At 42.8% G+C, this 25,099-nt stretch overlaps 1 protein-coding gene across 3 annotated transcripts in view; it reads right to left on the bottom strand.

Moving 5' to 3' along the window:
• Positions 1-25,099, bottom strand: part of unc45b (unc-45 myosin chaperone B) — a 68,224-nt gene that overhangs the window by 3,826 nt on the left and 39,299 nt on the right. For 2 of the 3 annotated variants that reach the window (XM_072588608.1, XM_072588619.1), the window contains exons 12-17: positions 23,376-23,517; positions 19,034-19,174; positions 13,558-13,685; positions 8,542-8,608; positions 6,797-6,910; positions 4,846-4,961 (exon numbers count right to left, since the gene is read on the bottom strand). In XM_072588608.1, coding sequence (XP_072444709.1) covers positions 4,846-4,961; positions 6,797-6,910; positions 8,542-8,608; positions 13,558-13,685; positions 19,034-19,174; positions 23,376-23,517 — 708 coding nt within the window. Of the gene's footprint in view, positions 1-4,842; positions 4,962-6,796; positions 6,911-8,541; positions 8,609-13,557; positions 13,686-19,033; positions 19,175-23,375; positions 23,518-25,099 lie in introns of all 3 variants that reach the window. The other variant, XR_011963115.1, reaches the window with a different exon arrangement.

Below are 25,099 nucleotides of genomic sequence, written 5' to 3'. Positions count from 1 at the left end.
GGCAACCATCTGTGTAGAGTTTGCATATTCTCCCCGCGTCTGTGTGGGTTTCCTCTGGATGCTCTGGTTTCCTTCCACAATCCAAAAATGTGCAGGTTAGGTGAATTGGCCAAGCTAAATTGCCTATAGTGTTAGGTGCATTAGTCAGGGGTAAATATGGGGAATGGGTTACTCTTCGGAGGGTCGGTGTGGACTTGTTGGGCTGAAGGGTCTGTTTCCATACTGTAGGGAAGCTAATCTAATAATCTGCTTTTATAGTGAGATAAGTGACTTTTTGACTGAGGGATACATGTTGGCCAGGACACTATGGAGACTGATAGTGTTGTGGGATTGATTACACTTACTTGGGAGGACGGACAGGTCATGCAGAAGACAGTACCTCTGATACTGTAGCACTCATACAGTATCACAGTGAATGTATCAGGCCAGATTTACAGCTCAAGGCTGTGGAGTCAGACCTGAACTCTGAACTTGCTGACTCAGAGGGTAGAATGTTAGCCCTGTACCACAGCTGATGTAAAAAATGTTAGAAAATGGGACAAGGTAATTAATAAGACTTGAAAAAGCTACAATAGGGTGTGGGTAGGTGGAATCTTCTACCTGCACATGGCCACTGGGATGGTTCATCCCCAAGATTCTCCACTACTGGAATTTTCTCCCCCCACCGTCAGGTGCAGTATGCTTTATTCCTCCTCTGTGGGAGGGCTGAATGAATTCCAAGTGGGAATTTCATGCCTCACTAAGCGGAAGGACCACCCTATGGAGTCCCACAAGTGCTTGCTAGCATGCACATCAGAACCATGGGCAGGCCCAAGCAGGCATCCCCATGGACCGCAATCCAGGTATGCCCAGGGGCTTTAGGCTAGGGTTTGTTTTCTCAACTCAAGGACATGGAGGTGACTAACAATCCAGTGGTGGGATTTAAAGATGAAGATTGGAAGGAAAATAGGGTGCTATCTTCTTGAGGGTGTTCGCCAATTGGGCAATGGGTACTCTCCAACATCAGCACCCTGTTTATTCCTGCTACTATAAGCACTTAAAAAAAGTCTGTGCATCCTACACCTGCCTGACTTCTGACAATAGTCATATTGTGATGTAGGTGGAATAATACAGGGTCAATTTAACAAGCTCAGCTGGCCCTTCTTTTTATTTATTTATAGTGTGTGGGCACCAGGTTTGTTAGATTTCTAACCAACCAGCTGGATGGCTGCCAGATTTCTCCCATGCACCCTGTCCTCTGTGATTTCCTTCGCAGTGTTACATTCTCCGTAGATGCTGTCAAACTTGCCCACCATTTTCAGCATTCTGCTTTAATTGTCTTGTGATGTACTCAGGTGGTAAATCAGACAAAAGATAGCCTACTATCCCTGATGTTGGACCTCTACTAGAGCAGACCTTTCTGCAGCCGTGTACATTATTTTTCATTTTCATCTCTAATTGATCCATTAATGCAAAATACCAACTCAATTGATGCCTAGGAAAATGCCCTTAGTATGCCGAAGCACTCATGCACACCCATTCATCATGCTTTGACTTGACATTTGCAGTATGTGCAAATACACTTAATGTTTGCAAGCTGCTTTACTCCATTGCATTAAAAAAAACACACTTACTTATTAAAAACTTCATTCAGAATCACTCCATTAGGTATCATTTGTAGAATAAAATCTGTTCAAGATTTGAAACAGTAAGCAATTCTGGCTCTCAGATTATGAAAGAATTTGGAGGCAATGAGTAAGGTGCAACATTATTTAACAAGTGGGAGTTGGAGTAGGTCACTCAATGCTTTCAGCACACTCCATTCAAAGTGGGCGGCACAGTGGCACAGTGGTTAGCACCGCTGCCTCACAGCGCCTGAGACCCGGGTTCAATTCCCGCCTCAGGCGACTGACTGTGTGGAGTTGGCACGTTCTCCCCGTGTCTGCGTGGGTTTCCTCCGGGTGCTCCGGTTTCCTCCCACAGTCCAAAGATGTGCAGGCCAGGTGAATTGGCCGTGCTAAATTGCCCATAGTGTTAGGTAAGGGGTAGATGTAGGGGTATGGGTGGGTTACACTTCGGCGGGGCGGTGTGGACTTGTTGGGCCGAAGGGCCTGTTTCCACACTGTAAGTAATCTAATCTAAAAAAAAATCAAAGCTGATACAATATTTTCTCGCACCTTCCCCATTTTCCTTGATGCTCTTAGTCTGCAGAAATCTATCGATCTGTGACTTGAACATAATCATTGACTGAGCCTCCACAGCCCTCTGGGGAAGAAGATTGTAAAGATTCATCTTCCACTGAGTGAGGAAATTCCTCTTATCTCAGTCCTAAATGTCCTGTCCCTAAAAGGTGAAAAAGCATCCTTCCATCTACCCTTTGTTATCTGAACTGACCCCACTGGAACTAACAACCTTGTACCCAATTCCACCAGATGTGGCACCCACCATTCCACTCTGACCTGATATACACACACATACACCAAACCCAATGACACCTCCCTCTACCTGATCCCATTTGTAACTGAGACCCCTCCCTGGACAACATGGATTTGGGCATGAGTCTTAAAGACTCGAGGACATTTAGAAGCTAGGAATAGGTGATTGTTGGGTTTGTTAGTTAATAAAGGTATTAGCACAATGGAGAGAGATTATATTAATTCAGGAAACCAGGATTGGGAAACAGTTTGGATAGAAACGGGAACAGGTAAATGCACAAAGTCACTTGTGGGAATTTTATACAGGTTCTCTTAACAATGGCTATATGGTAGGGTGAAGCAGAAAGGAAAAAAATAATGTGAGAAAGGCCCAGCAATAATCTATGTATATTGACTAGAAAAGTTGAGTGGAAAAAAGTAATGAAGATGAGAAGCTTAGAATGCTTTTGTGATAGTTTCTTAGAATGTAGGCTATACCTGCCATTGTACAACAAGATAGGGTTAATTGATGATCTCATAGTGATGGTGCCCTTAGGTAGCAGCAGAATAATATGATTGCATTTTACATTCATTTTGAGGGGGAAAGGATGGGTCGGAGATTTTTTAAAATTTAAACAAGGGAAATTATAAAGTTATGAAAGCATGGCTGTCTAAAGTGACTTGACTTTCAAAAATTAGATTAAAGGACAAGTTAATAAAGATTCAGAGGCAGACCTTTAAGAGTATATTTCAAAAGACACGGAATATATACTTTCCAAAGAGTTAGGAAAAACCTAAGGAATGGTTACAAACCATCTGTTACTCACAAAAAATGTTAAAGATAGTATAAAACATAAATAAAAACCTTTTAATTGTGCAAAAGTAGGGCAGAATATAGAAATAAAACACAAAGAATAATCAGAAAATGGAAGAATGGAAACAGAGCGGGAGGGAAAGCTAACCTCTGGACAGATGTATGGCAGATGCAGTTTAATGTGGATAAATGTATGGTTATCCACTTTGGTGGCAAGAACAGGAAGGCAGATTACTACCTAAATGGAGTCAAGTTAGGTAACGGGGCAGTACAAAGGGACCTGGGTGTTCTTGTACGCTAGTCAATGAAGGCAAGCATGCAGGTACAGCAGGTAGTGAAGAAGGCTAATAGCATGCTGGCCTTCATAACAAGAGGGATTGAGTATAGAAGCAAAGGGGTTCTTCTGCAGCTGTACAGGGCCCTGGTGAGACCGCACCTGGAATATTGTGTGCAGTTCTGGTCTCCAAATTTGAGGAACGATATTCTGACTATTGAGGGAGTGCAGCGTAGGTTCACAAGGTCAATCCCTGGAAAGGCGGGACTATCTTATGTTGAAAGATTGGAGCGATTGGGCTTGTATACCCTTGAGTTTAGAAGACTGAGAGGGGATCTGATTGAGACGTATAAGATTATTAAGGAATTGGACACTCTGAAGGCAGGAAACATGTTTCCACTGATGGGTGAGTCCCGAACCAGAGGACACAGTTTAAAAATAAGAGGTAGGCCATTTAGGACAGAGATGAGGAGAAACTTCTTCACCCAGAGAGTGGTGGGTGTGTGGAATGCTCTGCCCCAGAAGGCAGTGGAGGCCCAGTCTCTGGGTTCGTTTACGAAAGAGTTGGATAGAGCTCTCAAGGATAGTGGAATCAAGGGTTATGGAGATAAGGCAGGAACAGGATACTGATTAAGGATGATCAGCCATGATCATAATGAATGGTGGTGCAGGCTCGAAGGGCAGAATGGCCTACACCTGCACCTATTGTCTAACCTGAAATAAAAACAAATAAGAATTGTTTCTATCAATATGTAAAGAAGAAAAGAATTAATAAAGTGAGCTTTAGTCCAGAGAAAATGAGACTGAAGAATTAATAATAGAAAATCAAGAAAGCAGGCAAACTGAACAGGTATTTTTCACCAGTTTTCTCTATAGAGGATATGAGTATCATCCCAAGAGCAATGTTAAATCAGCAGATGGAAGGAGGGAGGAACTCTGGAAAATCACAATCACCAAAGAAGTGATACTGTGTAATTGTTGGAGCTGTGAGCCAAGAAGTGCTCAGAGCCCAATGGCAAGTTATCTAGAGAGGAGATGAACAAATCTTTCTTTAAGGTAGTAAGTAATTGTGATCTGGAATGAACTGCCCAAAATGGCAGAAACAGATTAAATAATAACTTTTAAAAATTGGATAAACATTTGAAAATAAAATGAATATGAAGTAGAATAATGCTATGGACAAAAAGCAGAGCTAGGGGATAATTTGGATTGCACTTGCTAAAATCCAGCACCGGAAAGATAGGCCAAATGGCTTCCATCTGTGTTGTCAGATTCTGCAATACACAAATGGCATTAAATCTTTCAAAACAGCAATTTGCAAAACCCTTATTTGTATAATTGAATAAAATCAAAAGTGAACTTGCCTTAGTTTTTCACTTTTTGCAGAAAGGTTTGTGAGACTCATTAGGGCTTCATAGTTTTGTATACCATCTCGCTCTGTGTTCAACAAACTGACGAGTGGCCTCACAACTTCGTAGATCTGAAAGTACCAAAAAGATACATTTTCTATGATTAATTTTGACACAGTTGCATGGATTTATTATATATGACTGAAGCACAACATTTTCTTGAAAGATACTTATTCATGCTATGGGAGATGAAACAAGTTTTTTGGAACTCTGCTGTCACACCAAGATAATTTACTCAGAAAGACTCCTATTTGAAACACTCTCCTTTCTGGGAATAGAATTAGAAGTCTCACACAGTTGGTCTCTTTTGTCTGAAAGCTGTTACTTTTCTTAAGGAAAAGTACTGTGTCCTTGATTTCTTTCAGAGGGGTCATAAAACTCTCCCGGCTCCAAGGTGACTAGTTTGGTACACATATTAAAGGATGTTGAGAGGCCTTTTTGTTTATATTAATCAGATGAGACTACAGGCCAAAGTGGTCATGTTTTAGAAGAGGTCTGTATAATGAAAGGGGAGTGGTCAGCTCTCTAGCTGAGCAGTTCACTGCAGAACTAGTTAGGAGTTCAACAGTGTGCTGTGTAGAAATAGGCTAAGAAAGTCTCTCTCTCTTTCTTTCTTTCTGCTCTTCTAACTGCAACCTGTAAGCATCTGTTCAATGTTTTACTGTTTTTTTTAAGGTGTTTTGTTCATTGGGACTGTTGTGTATATTCAGAACAGCTTAATTAGGTTTAGTTTGGATAGACTGAGTTCTGTAGCATTTCTTTATTCCATTCTTTGTGTTTCATTGCGTACTTCTGTGAATACATTGCTGTCTGTTTTAAAACCTGGTAGTCAACCTTGCTAACTTACTCCGGGTAATTTTTACGATACACTTACTGAAACAAATTGCAAAGTTATGGTCTGGGTTGCCTGCTCAAGAATGTTTTGAGTGGTCTGGCCTAGTCCATAACAGATGTCACAGAATCCTTATAGTATGGAAACTGGCCATTTGGCCCAACAAGTCCACATGACCCTCCAAAGATTAACTCACCCAGACCAATTCCCCTACATTTACCCCAACTAATGTACCCAACCTATACATCCCTGAACAGTATGGGCAATTTAGCATGGCCAATTCACCTAACCTGCGCATTTTTGGATTGCAGGAAGAAACCCATGGAGACACAATGAGAACATGCAAACTCCACACAGAGTCGCCCAAGGACTGGGATTGAACCTGGTTCCCTGATGCCACGAGGAAGCAGTGCTAACCATTGAGCCACTGTGCCACCTAGGCTGAAAACCAGATTGATTATCAGGCTGATATTCTACTCTCAGTGGCAATAAATAATGCGATTTGATCATTACACTTGCACTCACCTGTGAACTGCCCATAGGCCTCTGCAGCAGGAATTACTGCCAGCTCATGATGCAACATCCCACCCCTCTCTATAGGGCATCTCAAGTCAACATTAATAGCACAAGCAACATTGTTTTGGGGTGATACAATCAGATTAAAAAATTATTCATAAGCAGCACAAAATCTAGATAATTAGAGTACTTAGTTCAATATTAAATCAGGTACAGAAAGCAAAATAAAGAGAGTGAAATTAAAGATGGAATGTAAAGGAATGGATAAAGCAAAAAATAAATATTTAAAAAGTTAAACTTAATAAATGCAGAGTCTCATCTTTTAATTACTGTTGCACATTAAAAGAAACACATTTGTTTTTTTTAGTATGCAATAATAATTAAAAGGTGAGACTCCACATTCATCAAGTTTAATTTTCAGTCCCAAAGAGTTTGTTTAGCAATAATTAGAAATGCAATTCCATTAAAGATTATACTCAACTGAATAAGTCCTAACTCTACCTAGGACATGTAATATCTCTCACTTTAATGTCATCAATTTGATACTGTCCCACTTACCCTTTCACCCGGGAAGGCTATTTCTGGGTCAGAGATGGCAGCAATCTTAGCAAGTGCATGGGACGCCTTAATTTTACCAATGTCTGTGCCATGTAGGGCAAGAGGCAGTAAGGTCTGAAAAAGAAAATAAACAGGTGAGAGAATGAAGAGGGAGAATATGCCTTATGAAGAGAGACGACGGAATCCTACAATTTAACTGTATGAAAGCCATTGAACTCTAATTACTTATAGTGGCTCTATAAAAGAACCATTTACCTAAACCTACTTCTGAGAAGCTTCCATAAAACTTTTAAAATGTTTCTTTTTCATTAATTTCATAGTGACAGAGTGACTTCTTTTAGCTTGATTGTTACTCTTAGTATTCCAATACATCGTTGATGACCAAAGGCATCTATTTAAGCAATTGCAGAACAGATCAAGGGATATTGAATAGATTGATGTCTTTTTTTCACGTTTTAAAAAAGATTCCTTTTTTTATTTGCTTTTCATTGCATTTTAAGTCAACCGTGCTTACTCCTTCTGCTGTTTTATTTTGTCAGGTAGCTAATGTGTTTGGAAGGCCTGCTCCATAGATTTCATAAGATAATGGAATCACTTTGAAGGAAAGATACTTTCTCTTCCAACTATCAGATCAAAAAATAAAATGATTCAATAATGGACTGATGGGAAATGTCCACTCTCCCCAATCTCTCTGATAATTACTGACCACCATATTGTGAAGCTTAACACATCCTCGTGCTATCAAAGGTGTTAATATAGTCCTTGCATTCATTATGAATTGAAATATTAAGGAGCAGATGGATATGTTTTTAATAGTAATGCGTTGAAGGGTTATAGTAAGCTGGCAGAAAAATGGAGTTGAGGCCAAAATGAGATCAGCCATGATTGTATCAAATGACAGAGCAGACTGCAAGGGTTGGATGGCCAATTCTTGTTCTTAATTTTTATTAGGCTCTGTTTTGCACTGATTATTAAAGTTAGGTTGAAAATGTCGCAATAGTTGTGCTTAGCTATGGAGTACTGGGCTAAGGTTTTAACCACATGTAATGTAATTATCAAGTAATTCATTGATAATTAATTATTCACCACATCTCTAATTAATTATTCATTACCGTCCATATGCACATACAACCCAATCTGGTTATTCTCTCCTGTTCATAACTGTGAACACGTACAGCTATCATTATTGTAACTACTCACAATACTCAGCCAATGCAATTTTAATCAGCTGCAATATAATGCCTATCTTCAAGGATTTACATCGACGCATCACATTTAATGATGGTTTCAGAACCAAAAGTTTATACTTCACAGGAAAGATTGAATAAACTGGGATTAGTATTTTCCCCAGAAAGTAACCGTCTAACGTGTTACCAGATAAAAGTCCTTTAGATAAGATAGGAGTTTGACAGAATAATCATGAAGAATAGGTTTCAACTGATGGAGGAGACTAAAATTAGGAGGCCTAAATATCAGATAGTAACTAATAACTTCAGTAGAAATTTCTTAACCCAGAGAGCAATGGCAATATGGAACCCATTGCCACACTAAATTGGTAAACTGATAAATTTAAGGAGAAACTGACAAGTCATACAATGGAAAAAGGAATCGAGAATATGCTGATAGGATGAATTGAAGTTGGGTGGGGTGTGAGGCTTGTGTGGAGCAACAACCCCAGGATAGAACAGTTGAGTCAGATAGCCTGTTTCTATGATGGAAGTTTGATGGCCATTCTGTGTAATTACCTTTCCACCACCTTGTGCCACAACTTTACCACGATCTCTAACATCTTCAACCAATGCAAGGAACACCCTAAAGAACCAAATTGAAATTAGATTCAGTTTAAAGAAAGATATAATGCTTTTAAAATGAAAATATTGTTCAGTTATGTAATACTGATAGTGCAGTACACAGGATATAGTGTGGCTGGTTGCATATGTTTGAAATGAATAGGCATCTGTAGGCAGCACGCTCACCTCTGAGACAGGAAATCCCAATCCAGAGATTCAAGCTAAAATCCAAGCTGACACTCAGTGGGCAGTACTGAGGGACTGCTGCACTGACAGTGGAGCTGGTTTCCAGATAAACCAAACCAAAACTCTGTCTGCACTCTTAAGCGGATGCAAATAATCCCTGAGCCACTATTTTGATGAAAAGTCATGGAGTTATCCCTGGTCTCCTGGCCAATATGCATCCCTCAACAAAATCACAAAGGAGCTTTGACATGTCCTGAGATTATAACAGGTGCTACATAAAAGCAAGTCTTTCTTTAAGAGAATATCCCTGGGAGCTGGCAATGGAAATTGGTAACAGTACCTGCCTGATGGCTATATTGCTTAATGGTGTTGATGCGCTGACCTGGTTCAATGATCGTACACCTAGCCTCTGAGTTAAAAGGCCAAGTCTTCACACCTTACTGCAATATGAAGGTACATAATACTGGATTAGTGGTGCTGGAAGAGCACAGCAGTTCAGGCAGCATCCAACGAGCAGCGAAATCGACGTTTCGGGCAAAAGCCCTTCATCAGGAATAAAGGCAGTGAGCCTGAAGCATGGAGAGATAAGCTAGAGGAGGGTGGGGGTGGGGAGAGAGTAGCATAGAGTACAATGGGTGAGTTGGGGAGGAGATGAAGGTGATAGGTCAAGGAGGAGAGGGTGGAGTGGATAGGTGGAAAAGAAGATAGGCAGGTCGGACAAGTCAAGGAGACAGTAACTGAGCTGGAAGTTTGAAACTAGGATGAGGTGGGGAAAGGGGAAATGAGGAAGCTGTTGAAGTCCACATTGATGCCCTGGGGTTGAAGTGTTCCGAGGCGGAAGATGAGGCGTTCTTCCTCCAGGCGTCTGGTGGTGAGGGAGCGGCGGTGAAGGAGGCCCAGGACCTCCATGTCCTCGGCAGAGTGGGAAGGGGAGTTGAAATGTTGGGCCACGGGGCGGTTTGGTTGATTGGTGCGGGTGTCTCGGAGATGTTCCCTAAAGCGCTCTGCTACGAGGCGCCCAGTCTCCCCAATGTTGGATGCTGCCTGAACTGCTGTGCTCTTCCAGCACCACTAATCCAGTATTTGGTTTTCAGCATCTGCAGTCATTGTTTTTACCTTGTTGATTTTAACCCGACTACGAATCCTCTTGCAAGGATGCCTGCCTTGAAGAAGTTTTCCTCCTCTCTCTACAAGAATCTCAGGGAGTCCCTCTCCCACTGCAACTCCCAGGTCATTTCCTCTGCTCTGAATCTCTTCAACCATGTTGTGAAACAAACTCGGTACCACAGCCACATTTGCTTCCTCAGTGCATGCCTCCATAACCAACTCATCCCACACGGACTCCAGACCACCTTTAAACCAGCAGAGTTTGGACCCGAACAGGACAAACAGTACAGACTACAGATTCAAAAACACCAGCAACAGTTCTCCTTCAAGATCCTCTGCTCCACGCTTGCAGCAATGCGCCGTCACCTAACCTCTCTCCAGTCATCCCTGCCTCAGCTGAGGGCCACACTCTCTCAGAATTGCAAAGTACCCACTCTGTACTACATCCTCAGGAGAATTCACACTCTCAACAAACAGTATTTCAATTCCATCTCAAACATCAAAAACTGTAAGTACAACAAACTTTTATCCACCCACCTCCATAACCAGCGCTCCTCAAACATTCCAGAAGATTCCCCTGGCCTCGGAAACGCCATTAGCCATGCGGCTGACGCAGCTACCACCCCCACGCTGAGTGATGATGTCACTTCCGCCCACATTATGGCCACTCCCACAGCCACTTCCGGCCCTCATATCATCGCTGATGCCACACGCTCAGTGACTTCCGCCACCCCGACTGCCATGATCGCCACCACTTCTGCCTCCACCAGCGCCACTCACCTGCATTCTGCTGACACGCCCCCCACAGCCCCACTGTCACTATCCCCACCCCCCAGAACCCCGAGGGCAACATTACCCCAGCTCATGCCTCCACCCCCATTCCCCCCACCATCACACCCACTCCAGGTACTGGCTCCGACCCCACTCCCAGCTCCACACCCACACCAGCTCCCGGCCCTGCCGAGTTTTCACCATCCCTCCAGACCTCCCACTCACTGAGGACGAACGATCAGTCCTCAGCAAAGGACTCACCTTCATCCCCCTCCATCCACGCATCAATGAATTTAATACACGACATGACATCGAACAATTCTTCCGTCGCCTCCGCCTCCAAGCTTACTTTCACAATCAGGACTCCCGCCCACCTTCCGAGGACCCCTTCGCCCACCTCCAACACACTGCATCCACCTGGACACCCCGCGCTGGCCTATTACCTGCCCTCGACCCCTTCATTTCCAACTGCCGCCGGGACATTAACCGCTTCAACCTGTCGTCCCCCCTCCCCCACTCCAAACTCTCACCCTCACAACGCGCAGCCCTCCAATCCCTCTGCTCCAATCCCAACCTCACCATCAAACCAGCGGATAAAGGGGGCGCAGTGGTAGTCTGGCGCACTGACCTCTACACCGCTGAAGCCAAACGCCAACTCGAGGACACCTCTTCCTACTGCTCCCTCGACCATGACCCCACCCCCCATCACCAAACCATCATCTCCCAGACCATACAGAACCTCATCACCTCAGGAGATCTCCCACCCACAGCTTCCAACCTCATAGTCCGGGAACCCCGCACTGCCCGGTTCTACCTCCTTCCCAAGATCCACAAGCCTGACCACCCTGGCCGACCCATTGTCTCAGCATGCTCCTGCCCCACTGAACTCATCTCTACCTACCTTGACACTGTCCTATTCCCCCCTAGTCCAGGAACTCCCCACATACGTTCGAGACACCACCCACGCCCTCCACCTCCTCCAAGACTTCCGTTTCCCCGGCCCCCAACGCCTTATCTTCACCATGGATATCCAATCCCTCTACACCTCCATTCGCCATGACCAGGGCCACCAAGCCCTCCATTTTTTCCTCTCCAGACGTCCCCAACAGTACCCTTCCACTGACACTCTCATTCGTTTGGCCGAACTGGTCCTCACCCTTAACAATTTCTCCTTTGAATCCTCCCACTTCCTCCAGACCAAAGGCGTAGCCATGGGCACACGTATGGGCCCCAGCTATGCCTGTCTCTTTGTTGGCTACGTAGGGCAGTTGATCTTCCGTAATTACACTGGCACCACTCCCCACCTCTTCCTCCGCTACATTGATGACTGCATTGGCGCCACCTCATGCTCCCGCGAGGAGGTTGAGCAATTCATCAACTTCACCAACACATTCCACCCTGACCTTAAATTTACCTGGACTATCTCTGACACCTCGCTCCCCTTCCTGGACCTCTCCATCTCCATTAGTGACGACCGACTTGACACTGACATTTTTTACAAACCCACTGACTCCCATAGCTACCAGGATTACACCTCTTCCCACCCTATCTCTTGCAAAAATGCCATCCCGTATTCCCAATTTCTCCGCCTCCGCCGTATCTGCTCCCAGGAGGACCAGTTCCACCATAGGACACACCAGATGGCCTCCTTCTTTCGAGACCACAATTTCCCTTCCCACGTGGTTAAAGATGCCCTCCAACGCATCTCGTCCACATCCCGCACCTCCGCCCTCAGACCCCACCCCTCCAAACATAACAAGGACAGAACGCCCCTGGTGCTCACCTTCCACCCTACAAACCTTCGCATCAACCAAATCATCCACCGACATTTCCGCCACCTCCAAAAAGACCCCACCACCAGGGATATATTTCCCTCCCCACCCCTTTTCGCCTTCCGCAAAGACCGTTCCCTCCGTGACTACCTGGTCAGGTCCACACCCCCCTACGACCCACCCTCCCATTCTGGCACTTTCCCCTGCCACCGCAGGAACTGTAAAACCTGTGCCCACACCTCCTCCCTCACCTCTATCCAAGGCCCTAAAGGAGCCTTCCACATCCATCAAGGTTTCACCTGCACATCCACCAATATCATTTATTGTATCCGCTGCTCCCGATGTGGTCTCCTCTACATTGGGGAGACTGGGCGCCTCGTAGCAGAGCGCTTTAGGGAACATCTCCGAGACACCCGCACCAATCAACCAAACCGCCCCGTGGCCCAACATTTCAACTCCCCTTCCCACTCTGCCGAGGACATGGAGGTCCTGGGCCTCCTTCACCGCCGCTCCCTCACCACCAGACGCCTGGAGGAAGAACGCCTCATCTTCCGCCTCGGAACACTTCAACCCCAGGGCATCAATGTGGACTTCAACAGCTTCCTTATTTCCCTTTCCCCAACCTCATCCTAGTTTCAAACTTCCAGCTCAGTTACTGTCTCCTTGACTTGTCTGACCTGCCTATCTTCTTTTCCACCTATCCACTCCACCCTCTCCTCCTTGACCTATCACCTTCATCTCCTCCCCCACTCACCCATTGTACTCTATGCTACTCTCCCCCCCACCCCCACCCTCCTCTAGCTTATCTCTCCATGCTTCAGGCTCACTGCCTTTATTCCTGATGAAGGGCTTTTGCCCGAAACGTCGATTTCGCTGCTCGTTGGATGCTGCCTGAACTGCTGTGCTTTTCCAGCACCACTAATCCAGTATTTGGTTTTCAGCATCTGCAGTCATTGTTTTTACCATGAAGGTACATAATCCAGCCTGAAGCTTTGGTGCAGTACAGAGGGAGTGCTGTGCAGTCGGAGATTTCATCATTCAGGAGATGCATTAATTTGAGGCTCAATCTGCCTATTCAGGTTTAACCGTGTTCCTTCCCTTTAGGTCTTTAGCCAAACTGAGACATATATCTTACCTGGCCATGAGCTCCTTGGTCTGGTCTGTTAGAATGGCACTGTCTGCCTTCAGCATGACTGCAAGGGCAGAGACAACACCAACTTTGATCAAACGCTTGACGCGCATCATCACAAAGTCTTTCTTATCCTGTAACAACACCAGCAACCATCAATTCACATTTAAAATGATCTCACATTTTTAAAATAACTTCTTTTTCTTTTTCAGCCCAGTTAGGCCCTGATTTTCACCGCGACAAGAGAGGTCTCTGTTGTGGTGAAAATGCTGGAAGATGTTGGGAATCCCAAGTCCCACTTACAAACATAGAATCTCTCATATTCATGGGGGTGGGACTGGGGAGAGCAGGCCACCGATCAAGCATTTACAGTTTGTGGGGGTAACTGATCATTGAAATGATTAGCCCACCTCCACCAAGATCACCTAGGTGGGGGAGTTCAAAACTAGGGAGCATATTTTTAAGGTGAGAAGAGAAAGCTTTAAAAAGCATTTGCGGGGCAAATGTTTTACACAGAGTGTGGTTCATGAGGGGAATGAACTGCCAGATAAAGTGGTAGAGGTTGAAGGTATAGATACAACATTTAGGAGACATTTGGATAAGTATTGGAAATAACCCTTAGTAAGGTTTGGAGGAATATGGGACAAACGCAGGCAAGTGGGACCAGTTTAGCTTTGGGATGTGGTCAACAGGGACCAGTTGGATCAAAGGGTCTGTTTCCATGCTGTATGACTCTATAACTCCTATCAGATTTGGAAGATTAGACCGGGTAAACAGAGGTCTGTTCTCCATGCATTGCTTTTGGATTGCCATGATACCTGGAGAGCTGGGGTTTTTCTATGGATAGAGGTGGTAGGGGTTCAGGAATTTTTTTGGGAGGCAATCAGGGATGCTTGGGAGTTCTTGTTCTTTAGGTTGTTATATGTGGTTTGAGTGTAAAAGGTCCAAAAGTCCTTTGGAACTGTCCAACTTGATACAACCTGTCAAAAAGTATGTAGAAGTGTAATCAGTCTCAAGAAGTGTCAAAATGTGTTTTTCTCAATTGCTTTTCTCAATAGAATGTAATCTGCATATGGAACTTAAAGTAAAATAATTATTTTCTTCTGCTTGAAAAAAATATGCTAGTCAAAACTTTTTATCTTGCACTCATTAAAACATTTCACAGGACTATTGATTCAAGGGAAAGACCAATATCTAAACTGTAGAGTGCTGATTAGTTGTCAAGTGGACTCTGATTGGTAGAGGTGTTGCCATGGCAAATGCACCCATTAACACTGACTGACAGTTATCAGCCAGGTTTTATTAAAAAAATTTAAAAGCAGCTTGACTTTGATCAGGGCATTGCTCTGTGAAATAAAGCAGCAAATGGTTGTCACCTATTTTATTGAATGGAAGTGGGCATAGTATGTTCTTTCTGTCTGTGTATTGCTATCGGTATATATCTAGTTCACATCAGTGACTAACTAACAATCCTAAATTGGCTGTCAGTGTAATTTCTCACATGCACAGAATTATTCACCGAAATTGCCCAGTCATGGAATTACATCTGGTTCTGGATGTAGGTTTGTTCACTAAACTGGAAGGCTAATTTCCAGACATTTTATCACCCTACTAGGTAACATCTTCAGTGGGTCTCAGATGAAGCACCGTACATGATTCCTGCTTTCTATTTATATGTTGTGTCCCTTTGGGTTGGTGGTATTATTTCCGGTGGTGATGTCATTTCCTGTTCTTTTTCTCAGGGGGTGGTAGATGGGGTCTAACTCGATGTGTTTGTTGATAGAGTTCCAGTTGGAATGAACATAGTCCGCTGACTTCTCAGAAACAAACCTAAACAAGCAGAAACAAAACATGTCCAGAAACCCTAACCACTCTCCCCTACATCAAAGACATTTGGAAATAACTGCCAGACTACTCAGACCCTTGGCATCACATAAGCCCACACACTCATCAACACACTAAAACAGCAGCTAATGAACTTGAAAGACCCTATACAGACAAGTAAAACTAATGCCATTTACAAAACACCATGCAAGAACTGTAACAAACACTACATTGGACAAAACTAGCCACAAAATGACATGGCCCTCTCTCACTAATATCCTTACATACAGATAAGGAAGGACACTGCTTAGGACACGTATCTTAGGACAAGCCAAACAGAGACACACATGGGAATTCCTAGAAGCATGGCATTCCAACCGGAACTCTACCAACAAACACATCGAGTTAGACCCCATCTACCACCCCCTAAGAAAAAGAACAGGAAATGATATTACCACAGGAAATGACATCATCAACCGAAGGAAACCCAAACATATAAATACAAAGCAGGAATCATGTACAGTGCTTTGCTTGAGGCCCACTGAAGATGTTACCTAGTAGGGGGATGAAACATCTGAAAATGAACCTTCCAGCTTAGCAAGCAAACCTACTTCCAGAACCTCAACCAGAGCTACAAATCTTCTCAAAACTCGCTAATTACATCGGGCATTAGAGATTGTGTTGTGAGTTTGGAAGCGTGAGCTGGTTGTTATGGTTGGTACTTTGCTGATTGCAAGCAAATGAAGGAATATGCTACTTGACATAATCTGCAGTCTTTGGGATGCATTATTTGCACACCTGGAATCACACTGACACTGCTACTCATATACCATTTTACTCAGTTGTGTGATAGACAGGACACCTTTTGGCTTAATGGCAAGATCCTGCTTGTGGCAAACAGCATCTGTGTTGTTACTACCTACTTACAGCGGGAAACAGTTAGCTTCAACTTTAGAACTATCTTTCCCTTGCAGGATAATCTGAACTGGACTGGGAACTTTTCAGTCCTGGAGTGACCTTAAAGTATTTCTTGAGTTTGTGTGACCTGCAGCCCAAAATGATCGGCTAAGGATAGCCATTATCTTGCAGGATGGTTTGATGTGCCTTATTTCAACATCAGGTTTGCACACTGAACCACTAAGGGCCCTATTGATGACTTTGCCAATAAGGCCAACCTTTTAAGTGCATGAAACTATGGGAATCTCAACGTATATGCTGACCAGTGAAGGCAAGGTGGAGGCAGACAAAAGAGAATCCCCTGGTTGAAATTTAAACGGAGACATTGAGGAAAGGGGATCCTATTTAACTGTTTCACTTCCACATTTTGTTTTCAATAAGATTGGATATATGTGGATACTCAATGATGTCACAAAGCTGGTCCCTTTTTTCTAAAAGCTGTTCTTTTTCTATGTCCTTGGTGTTTTATCAGAGGGGTCAAAAACACTCTTGGTGCCGATTAGTCTGGTTTGTTACAGAGATTAAAGGGTATTGAGAGGCCTTTTTGTTTATATGTTAACAGATAAGACTTCAGGAAAAAAGTGGTCATGTTTTAGAAGTGAGCTGTATAATGAAAGGGGAGTGGTCAGCTCTCTAGCTGAGCAGTTCAGTCCAAAACTAGTTAGGAGTTCAGCTGTGTGGAAACAGGTTGCAAAACTCACTCTCTCCTTCTGTCCTTCTAACTTCAACCTGTAAGCATTTGCTCCATTTTTAAAACGTTTTTAAAGGGGGTTCGCTTATTGGGACTGTTGAGTATATTCAGAACAGCATAATTAAATCTAGTTTGGATAGTGAGGTCTGTAGGGTTTCTTTATTCTGTTCTTTGTGTTTCATTGTGTAATTTTGTAAATAAATTTCTGTCTGTTTTAAAACCTGGTAGTCAACCTAAGTAACTTACTCTGGGTAATTTTCACTGTATATTTACGGAAACAAATTGCAAATTTATGGTCTGAGTTGCCTGCTCAAGAATGTTTTGGGTGGTCTGGCCTAGTCCATAACAATGAATTGGTATTGTTGATGAAGGGCAGCAACTTCCAGATCCAGAAGTCAATGCTAGGTGCCCATCGCATTGCACAGAACCTTGGAGCATACACGGCCATGAAGCTTAGAGAGAATGATGGTGAAGGGGAAACTCATGGTGGGTGGAAGTAGGCAGGAAGCTGCCATAAGGGAGTAAGGAGCCGTGCGGATGGTTGGAGGGTCAGAGTGTGACATGAGGAGCATATGGTGTAGGGATGTGAACAGTGAGGGCTGAAGGAATGGCTCATGTTTCTCACATTTTGAAGAGAAAAGGCACCCCTTTGAACCTGGTCCCCAGATGCCTTGAGTGGAAGCAAAGGGATTGTGAAAAAAGTTTACTTGTATGTGAAGAATGCATGAACTGATTGGGATTGGCAAAGTTGACAAAGAACTGGCTCCAGGAAAATTGAGTAGAATTACATACGCTGGTACTAGGTATCACAGCCTGCCTATCACATAAAACCATTACAGCTTTTGTGCTGCATGACTGATTTCCCAAAGTGGCATTTCACAAAGAATGTCTCATGGTGGATAGCTCCAAGTGGTTATTTACTGACATAAAAAATTACAAACTTAAGGGTAAGGCACATGAGTGAAATGTTTGTTTACATAAGGCATTGAGCACTTGAAGTGTTTCTTTTCAAACGGCATTAATTAATGACATTGGATTTTTTTTGTATCAATGAGGGTGTCCTTTTTTAATGGTAACATCATCAATAGACTGATAACCTAAGAAGCTTTCTGACAGGAGATAAAGTTATCTCCATGCTGGATAATTGGTGAATTGACATGGAGAGAGAAAACCAAAAGATAGTGAATGAGATGTATCATAGTTGGCATAGGGACCTTAGTGGGTCTTGGGGATGTTGGACATGTGAGGGACCATGGGAGATATATAGATTGGCATGGAGACATAAAGGGATGGATACAGGGGCATAGGCTGGCATGGATCAGGCATGAAAAGTGAGAGGTGTGTGTGAGGGGTAAGATTGGCAGAGATGTTTTATATTTTAATCTTTTAACTATGTGCATCTGAAGTCTGAGTGAGAATCAGTGTGAAATTGTGTCTGAGCATGAGATGATGCAATGGAAGACAACTGTACATGCTAGGACCACCTGATGAAGGAGCAGTGCATCGAAAGTTAATGTTTTCAAATAAACCTGTTAGACTATAACCTGATGTTGTGTGATTTTTAACTTTGCACAACACCAGCACCTCCATATCAGGACTCAGAAGGTAATACTCACACCTCCAGATCAAATCATTCAAGTTCCATTCTAGAGACTGGAGCAGAAAATTCAGGCTAGACCCATAGTCCAGTATTCCAGGAGTGCTGCACTGTCAGCGATGCCATCTTCCAAATGAGATGATTACCTGGAGGCTCGCTTACCACCTCGGGTGAATGCAAAAGATCCCATGGACATTATATGGAAGAGTTCTTATTGGTGCTCAGCTAACATTGATCTTTCGAACAATATCAATAAAAGAAAATGTGTCCATTGTTGCTTTTGGGAATTTGCTGGGTGCAAATTGGCAGACATGTTTTCAACTTACAACAATTACTTCATTGGTTGTAAAGTGCTTTGTGATAGTTGAAGTAATGAAAGGTACTATATAAATGTAAATCTTGTTTTGTTTTACCTTTGGATGATCTTCAGGCACATGCTGTTTTGACAACTTTGCCAACTCAACCAGCTCTGGGATTTTCTCCTTGACATCATAACTGTTGGTGCAATTCACCAGGATCGAAGCTACAGCATAAAGGATTGTCTTGTCAGCTGACTGTTGGAATGAAGGAAGAGATAAGATTAAGAGGAGATTTGATCATGGTGCCGAAAATCATGAGTGGTCTAGACTCAGTAAAGAGGGAGAAGCTGTTTCTCATTTGCACAAGGATTGGGAATCAAAGGTCACTGACTCAAAGTGATTAGCAAAAGAAGAAATGGCGACATGAGAGGAAAAATGATGTCTAACAGCAAGTGGTTAGGTTCCAAAATTCACAGCCTGAGAGTGTGGGGGAGGTTGAATCAGTTACAGTTTTCAAAAGAGAATTGGATAAATATCTGAAGGGAAGATAATTGCAGAATTACGGAGAAGAGGCAAGAACATTGGACTAGGGGATTTATTCAAACTGAGAGCGGGCACAGACATGAAGGGCTGAATGACCTCCCTTCTGTCTTGTTATATGATAAGAAGCAAAGTGCTCTGTAAAAAATAGCCCCATTTAAAATTCAACAATTTGATTTTTTAAAGAAAATCATTACCAAAATAAATAACTTCATTGTGCAGGAAATCCTGTAAAAATATGAAAAAAACTCCATCTCATGATTTGTTCACTGGGGTCACTCATGATTTGTTTTAATTTCACTTGAAAATGACAAGTGGATAAGGTGGTAATGAAGGTGTATGGCATACTTACCTTCATCAGTCAGGACATTGAGTATTAAAGTTGGCAAGTCATGCTGCAGTTGTATAAAACTTTGGTTAAGCCACGTTTGGAGTATTATATGTAGTGCTGGTTGCCACACCATGGGAAGCATGTGGAGATTTTGGAGGGGTTGAAAAAGAGGTTTACCAGGACGTTGCCTGGATTAGAGTGTACTAGCCATAAGGAGAGGTTGAACAAATTTGGATTTTTTGCGAGAGCATCAGAGGCGACCTCATAGAAATTTATAAAATTGAGAGCCATGGATTCAGTGGATAATCGGAGTCTTTTTGCCAGCATGGAAAGTCAAATACTAGATGGCATAGGTTTAAGTTGAGGGGGGGATGCTTTAAAGGATATTTGTGCGGAAAGATTTTTTTTTACAGTGTGGTAGCTGTCTGGAACGTGCTAGCAGAGGAGGTGGTAGAAGTGGATATGATAGCAACATTTAAGAGACATTTAGACAGATGCATGAATATGCAGGGAATAGAGGGCAGAAATACGCAGGCAGATGGTGTTCATTTAGAATGGCATCATGGTTGGCACAGATGTGGTGGGCCAAAGGGCCTGTTCCTCTGCTATACTGTTCTGTGTTCTATCACATGTTGATCTAGCCTGAACTAACCAAAATTGGCAAATCTGTTGGCTTTAATCTCTTTTTAATCATCTTTCAACAATGAATGTGTAAAATCCAGTTTGAAATGATAGTTTCACCAAGGATTCCTTCTCCATGTAGCAGAGGGAAAAACAGATCTGCCAGTTGAATAAAAATCGCAGTAATTGGAGCCCAAGAATTCATCAGATTGAGATAAAATGAGAACAAGAGGACAGAATTAAATTTGTAAATTAAGTATGATATCAAAGAAACATTTTCACACAGTGAATGTTAGAATGTGGAATGCACTGTCTGGGTGTGTTGTGGAGGGAGATTCCAATGATGTCTTCAAGAAGGGTAGTTATTTAAATAAGAACATTATGCAGAGTTCAGAGAAAAGGCAGGAGAATAGCATTAAGTCGCAATCTCATTTAGAGAATTGATGCAGACATAACGGGCCAAATAGCCTTCTTTTGCACTATAGTGATTTAGTGCAAAAGAGAGAGATTCATGACAAAAGTAAATAGTTTAAAGTCTCTTTATCCAGTTGAATTTCATGAAGTTTTATCCAGTGACTATACTTTTGCCTCCACAATTTAATATAATCACATTGCAATAGGATCTCTCTCCATGTCATATTGAAATTGTTTAAAACTCACCATTCAGGTGAATCTTTCTCTAACATTCATTTAATACAATGGGGTAATGGCATTTGGCTGTTGGAGGGTATCAGCTGTAATCAGAACTTTAAATATGTAGAAAACAAAAACATGTATCTAAATTGCATCTTTAATGTGAAAAAAATCTGAAGATGCTTCATAGATGCTTTATGGGCGGCATGGTAGCACGGTGGTTAGCACCACTGCGTCACAGCGCCAGAGACCTGGGTTCAATTCCCGCCTCAGGCGACTGACTGTGTGGAATTTGCACATTCTCCCCGTGTCTGTAGGGGTTTCCTCCGGGTGATCCGGTTTCGTCCCACAGTCCAAAAATGTGCATGTTAGGTGAATTGACCATGCTAAATTGCCTGTAGTGTAAGGGGTAGGGGTAAAATGTAGGGGAATGGGTCTGGGTGGGTTGTGCATCGGTGTGGACTTGTTGGGCCGAAGGGCCTGTTCCCACGCTGTAAGTAATCTAATCTAGATTTATTAGAAAGGAAAGTTTGACACCAAACCATATCAGGAGATAGAGCCATAGAGTTGTACAGCACGGAAACAGACCCTTCAGTCCAATTTGTCTATGCTAACCAGATATCTTAAATTTTGACTTGATAGAGGTTTATAAGATGATCAGAGGAATAGATAGAGTAGACAGTCAGAAACTTTTTCCCCGGGTACAACAGAGTGTTACAAGGGGACATAAATTTAAGGTGAAGGGTGGAAGGTATAGGGGAGATGTCAGGGGTGGGTTCTTTACCCAGAGAGCGGTGGGGGCATAGAATGCCCTGCCCGTGGGAGTGGTAGAGTCAGAATCATTGGCGACCTTTAAGCGGCATTTGGATAGGTACATGGATGGGTGCTTAATCTAGGATAGAAGTTTGGCACAACATCGTGGGCCGAAGGGCCTGTTCTGTGCTGTATTGCTCTATGTTCTATGTTCTATGTTCTATTAATCAAGTCCCATTCAGTCCATATCCCTCTAAACCCTTCCTATTCATGTACCCATCAGCTGCATTTTAAATGTTGTGATTGTACCAGCCTCCATTACTTTAGCAACCAATTCCATAAACATGTCACCCTCTGTTGTCTTAGATCTCTATTATCTCTTTCCTCTCTCACCTTAAACCTACTTTTGGACTCTCCTACCTGGGAAAACGATCTTAACTATTCACCCTATTCATGTCTCTCAATCATTTTATAAACTTTTGTAAGGTCAACCCTCAGCCTCTGATGTTCCAGAGAAAATAGCCCCAGGCTACTTAACCTTTCCCTATAGCTCAAATCCTCCAACCCTGGCAACATCCTTGTAAATATTAAGACCTGTGGCCATAAGCTTGTTCAGAGGTCACTTTAAATAAATCCTTAAATGAGGAAAGAGGGTTAGGGGTGGAAAGGTTTGAGGGAATTCCAGACACTAGGGCCCAAGCAGCTAAAGACATAGATATAAAGGTGGAATGGTTAAAACTGGGAATGATTTGGAGATGCCGGTGTTGGACTGGGGTGTACAAAGTTAAAAATCACACAACACCAGGTTATAGTCCAACAGGTTTAATTGGAAGCACACTAGCTTTCGGAGCGAGCTCTATCACCTGATGAAGGAGCGTCGCTCCGAAAGCTAGTGTGCTTCCATTTAAACCTGTTGGACTATAACCTGTGTTGTGTGATTTTTAACTTAAAACTGGGAAGGCTGAGATTAGAGAGCACAAACATCTCCGGATTTGTGAGATTGGATAAAATTGCAGAGAAAGTGAGGGGTGAAGCTATGAAGGGATTTAAGAACAAGGATGAGAATTTTGAGACCAAGGTCTTGCTTGACTGAAAATCAATGTAGGGTCAGTGAGCGCAGGGTTGATGGTTCAACAGCATTTGATACAAATTAGGACACAAATGGCAGAATCTAAGGTGAACTCAAGTTCATGGACAGTGGAAGAAAGGACATCAGCCAGTGCATTGGAATATCCATGTGTCGGGTTAACAAAGGCATGGCAAGGGCTCACAGCAGCCAACGCAATGTTGTGGAAATGTGGAAATCAGAGGTGGAAATCAACAGGCATTACGATGTAAAAGACATAAAATTGGAAGCTCACCTTGGGGTCACTTAAGACACAATGGTTGTGAAAAGTTTGTTTCAGCCTCAGACGATCACTGGGAGAGGGGTGGACTCAGCTGAGAAGAAGCTGGAAAGATCCTCATAACGAAGCAAAAGAGGCAAATACTACCACATTCCTCATTCAGTGATCTTTACAATGAAGGAGGTTGTAATACGATATAATACATTGAAATGAAACTATAGAGAGCATCTACCTTTGACAACTCAAACATTGCCTGCATCGCTGGCTCATCCTCTACAAAATCATCTTTCACATCTGCGTCCAGTGTCAGGTAAGCCATTCCTTCAATCGCCCACTTTCTCGTACGAATGTCAATATTTTGATTGCATAGCCACCTAAAAAAGGAATTTAATTCATTTCATGGTAAAAAATAATTTTATTCACATTAATCTATATAAAGCATATCTTGACATTTAAATCAGGAATTGACTTTTCATGTTCTGATGTCCATTGATTGCTCTCATCATGAAGCTGTCTGGTTCACAGGTGGGTATGAGAAATATCAGAATTTTTTTATAGAATCCCTACACTGTGGCAACAGGCCATTTGGCCCAACAAGTCCACGTTGACCCTCTGAAGAGTATCCCACCCAGTTCTAAATTCCCCTACCCTAATACTTTACATTTCCCTTTATTAATGCACCTAGCCTACATATCCCTGATGACTATGGGCAATTTAGCATGGCCAATTCACCTAACCTGCACATCTTTGGACTGTGGGAGGAAACCAGAGCACCCGGAGGAAACCTACGGAGACACGGGGAGAATGTGCAAACTCCACACAAACTACCCGACACTGTGAGGCAGCAGGGCTAACCACTGAGACACCGTTTATCTTTTTAAATCAGGTTTTATTCTCTGTGTCTCCCACATGAATAGGAAAAACATTTTTCTCATTTTAACTTGTCACTCATGAGCACGGCGTTATCCATGTCAGTGGTTCAGCGGTCAATTTGGACACAACAAGTTCCCTCAAACACTGATGTTACAGTAACAAAGAAATCAAGCATGTTTTTATATTGCTAATTAAGGGATAAATATTACCTAGAACACTGGAGAGAACTATTTTTCAAAAAGATTGACATAGAATCTATAACATCCACTTGAGAAGGCAGTTGCGGCCTTAGTTTTCATTTCAACAGATAGTCAGTACCCCTGCCATTATAGCATGCCTTCAGTATTTCATTGGGAGCGTCAGTCTACATTGTCTACTCAAGTATTATTTGTTCCTTCATTCATTCATGGAGTGTAGCATTACTGCCCAGGCTAGCATTTATTGCCCACTCTAATTGCCCAGAGGGCAGTTGAGAATCAACCACACTGCTGTAGGTCTGGAGTCACATGTAGGCCACTCCATGTAAGGATGGTTGTTTCCTTCCCTAAAAGCTGTTAGTGCACCAGATGAGCTTTTCCAACAATCAACAATGCTTCATGGTCATCATTAGATTATTTTCTGAATCCATTCAGATTCAACCATCTGCCATCACAGGAATCAAACCTGAGTCTCCAGAACAACACTGGGGTGTTGTCCAGCCAATTGTCCAGTCAGACTAACATTAGGCCATCACCTCCCAAATATGTCTCACGATCTTCCAGTTTAGGGGCATAAATGCTATCCAAGGACCCATAGCTGACACACAAATCCATAGCTTAGAAATACCAATGTGTCCATGTAAAATATGGCAAACGTTTCATTAACCAGCATTATATGTGCCAGTTGATTAAACATTCCGGTTGATCAAGAGGTTCCCATAATCAATGTAAAAACACGCGCTAAGTAATGGAGACCAAATGCAGGGGAGATAAACATCACTACTTAAATCACTAAAATAATAATACAACTTTGTCTTTAATAAAACCTACTGGCAGAGAGCTTTCTCACTAGCACCCTCGACTGACTACTCAGACACTGCGGTAA

Source organism: Chiloscyllium punctatum, chromosome 2, assembly GCF_047496795.1.
Source record: "Chiloscyllium punctatum isolate Juve2018m chromosome 2, sChiPun1.3, whole genome shotgun sequence".
In the NCBI taxonomy this organism is placed as follows: domain Eukaryota; kingdom Metazoa; phylum Chordata; class Chondrichthyes; order Orectolobiformes; family Hemiscylliidae; genus Chiloscyllium; species Chiloscyllium punctatum.
The sequence above is the reverse complement of the archived record's forward strand: the minus strand, read 5'-3'. Positions and strand labels throughout refer to the sequence as shown.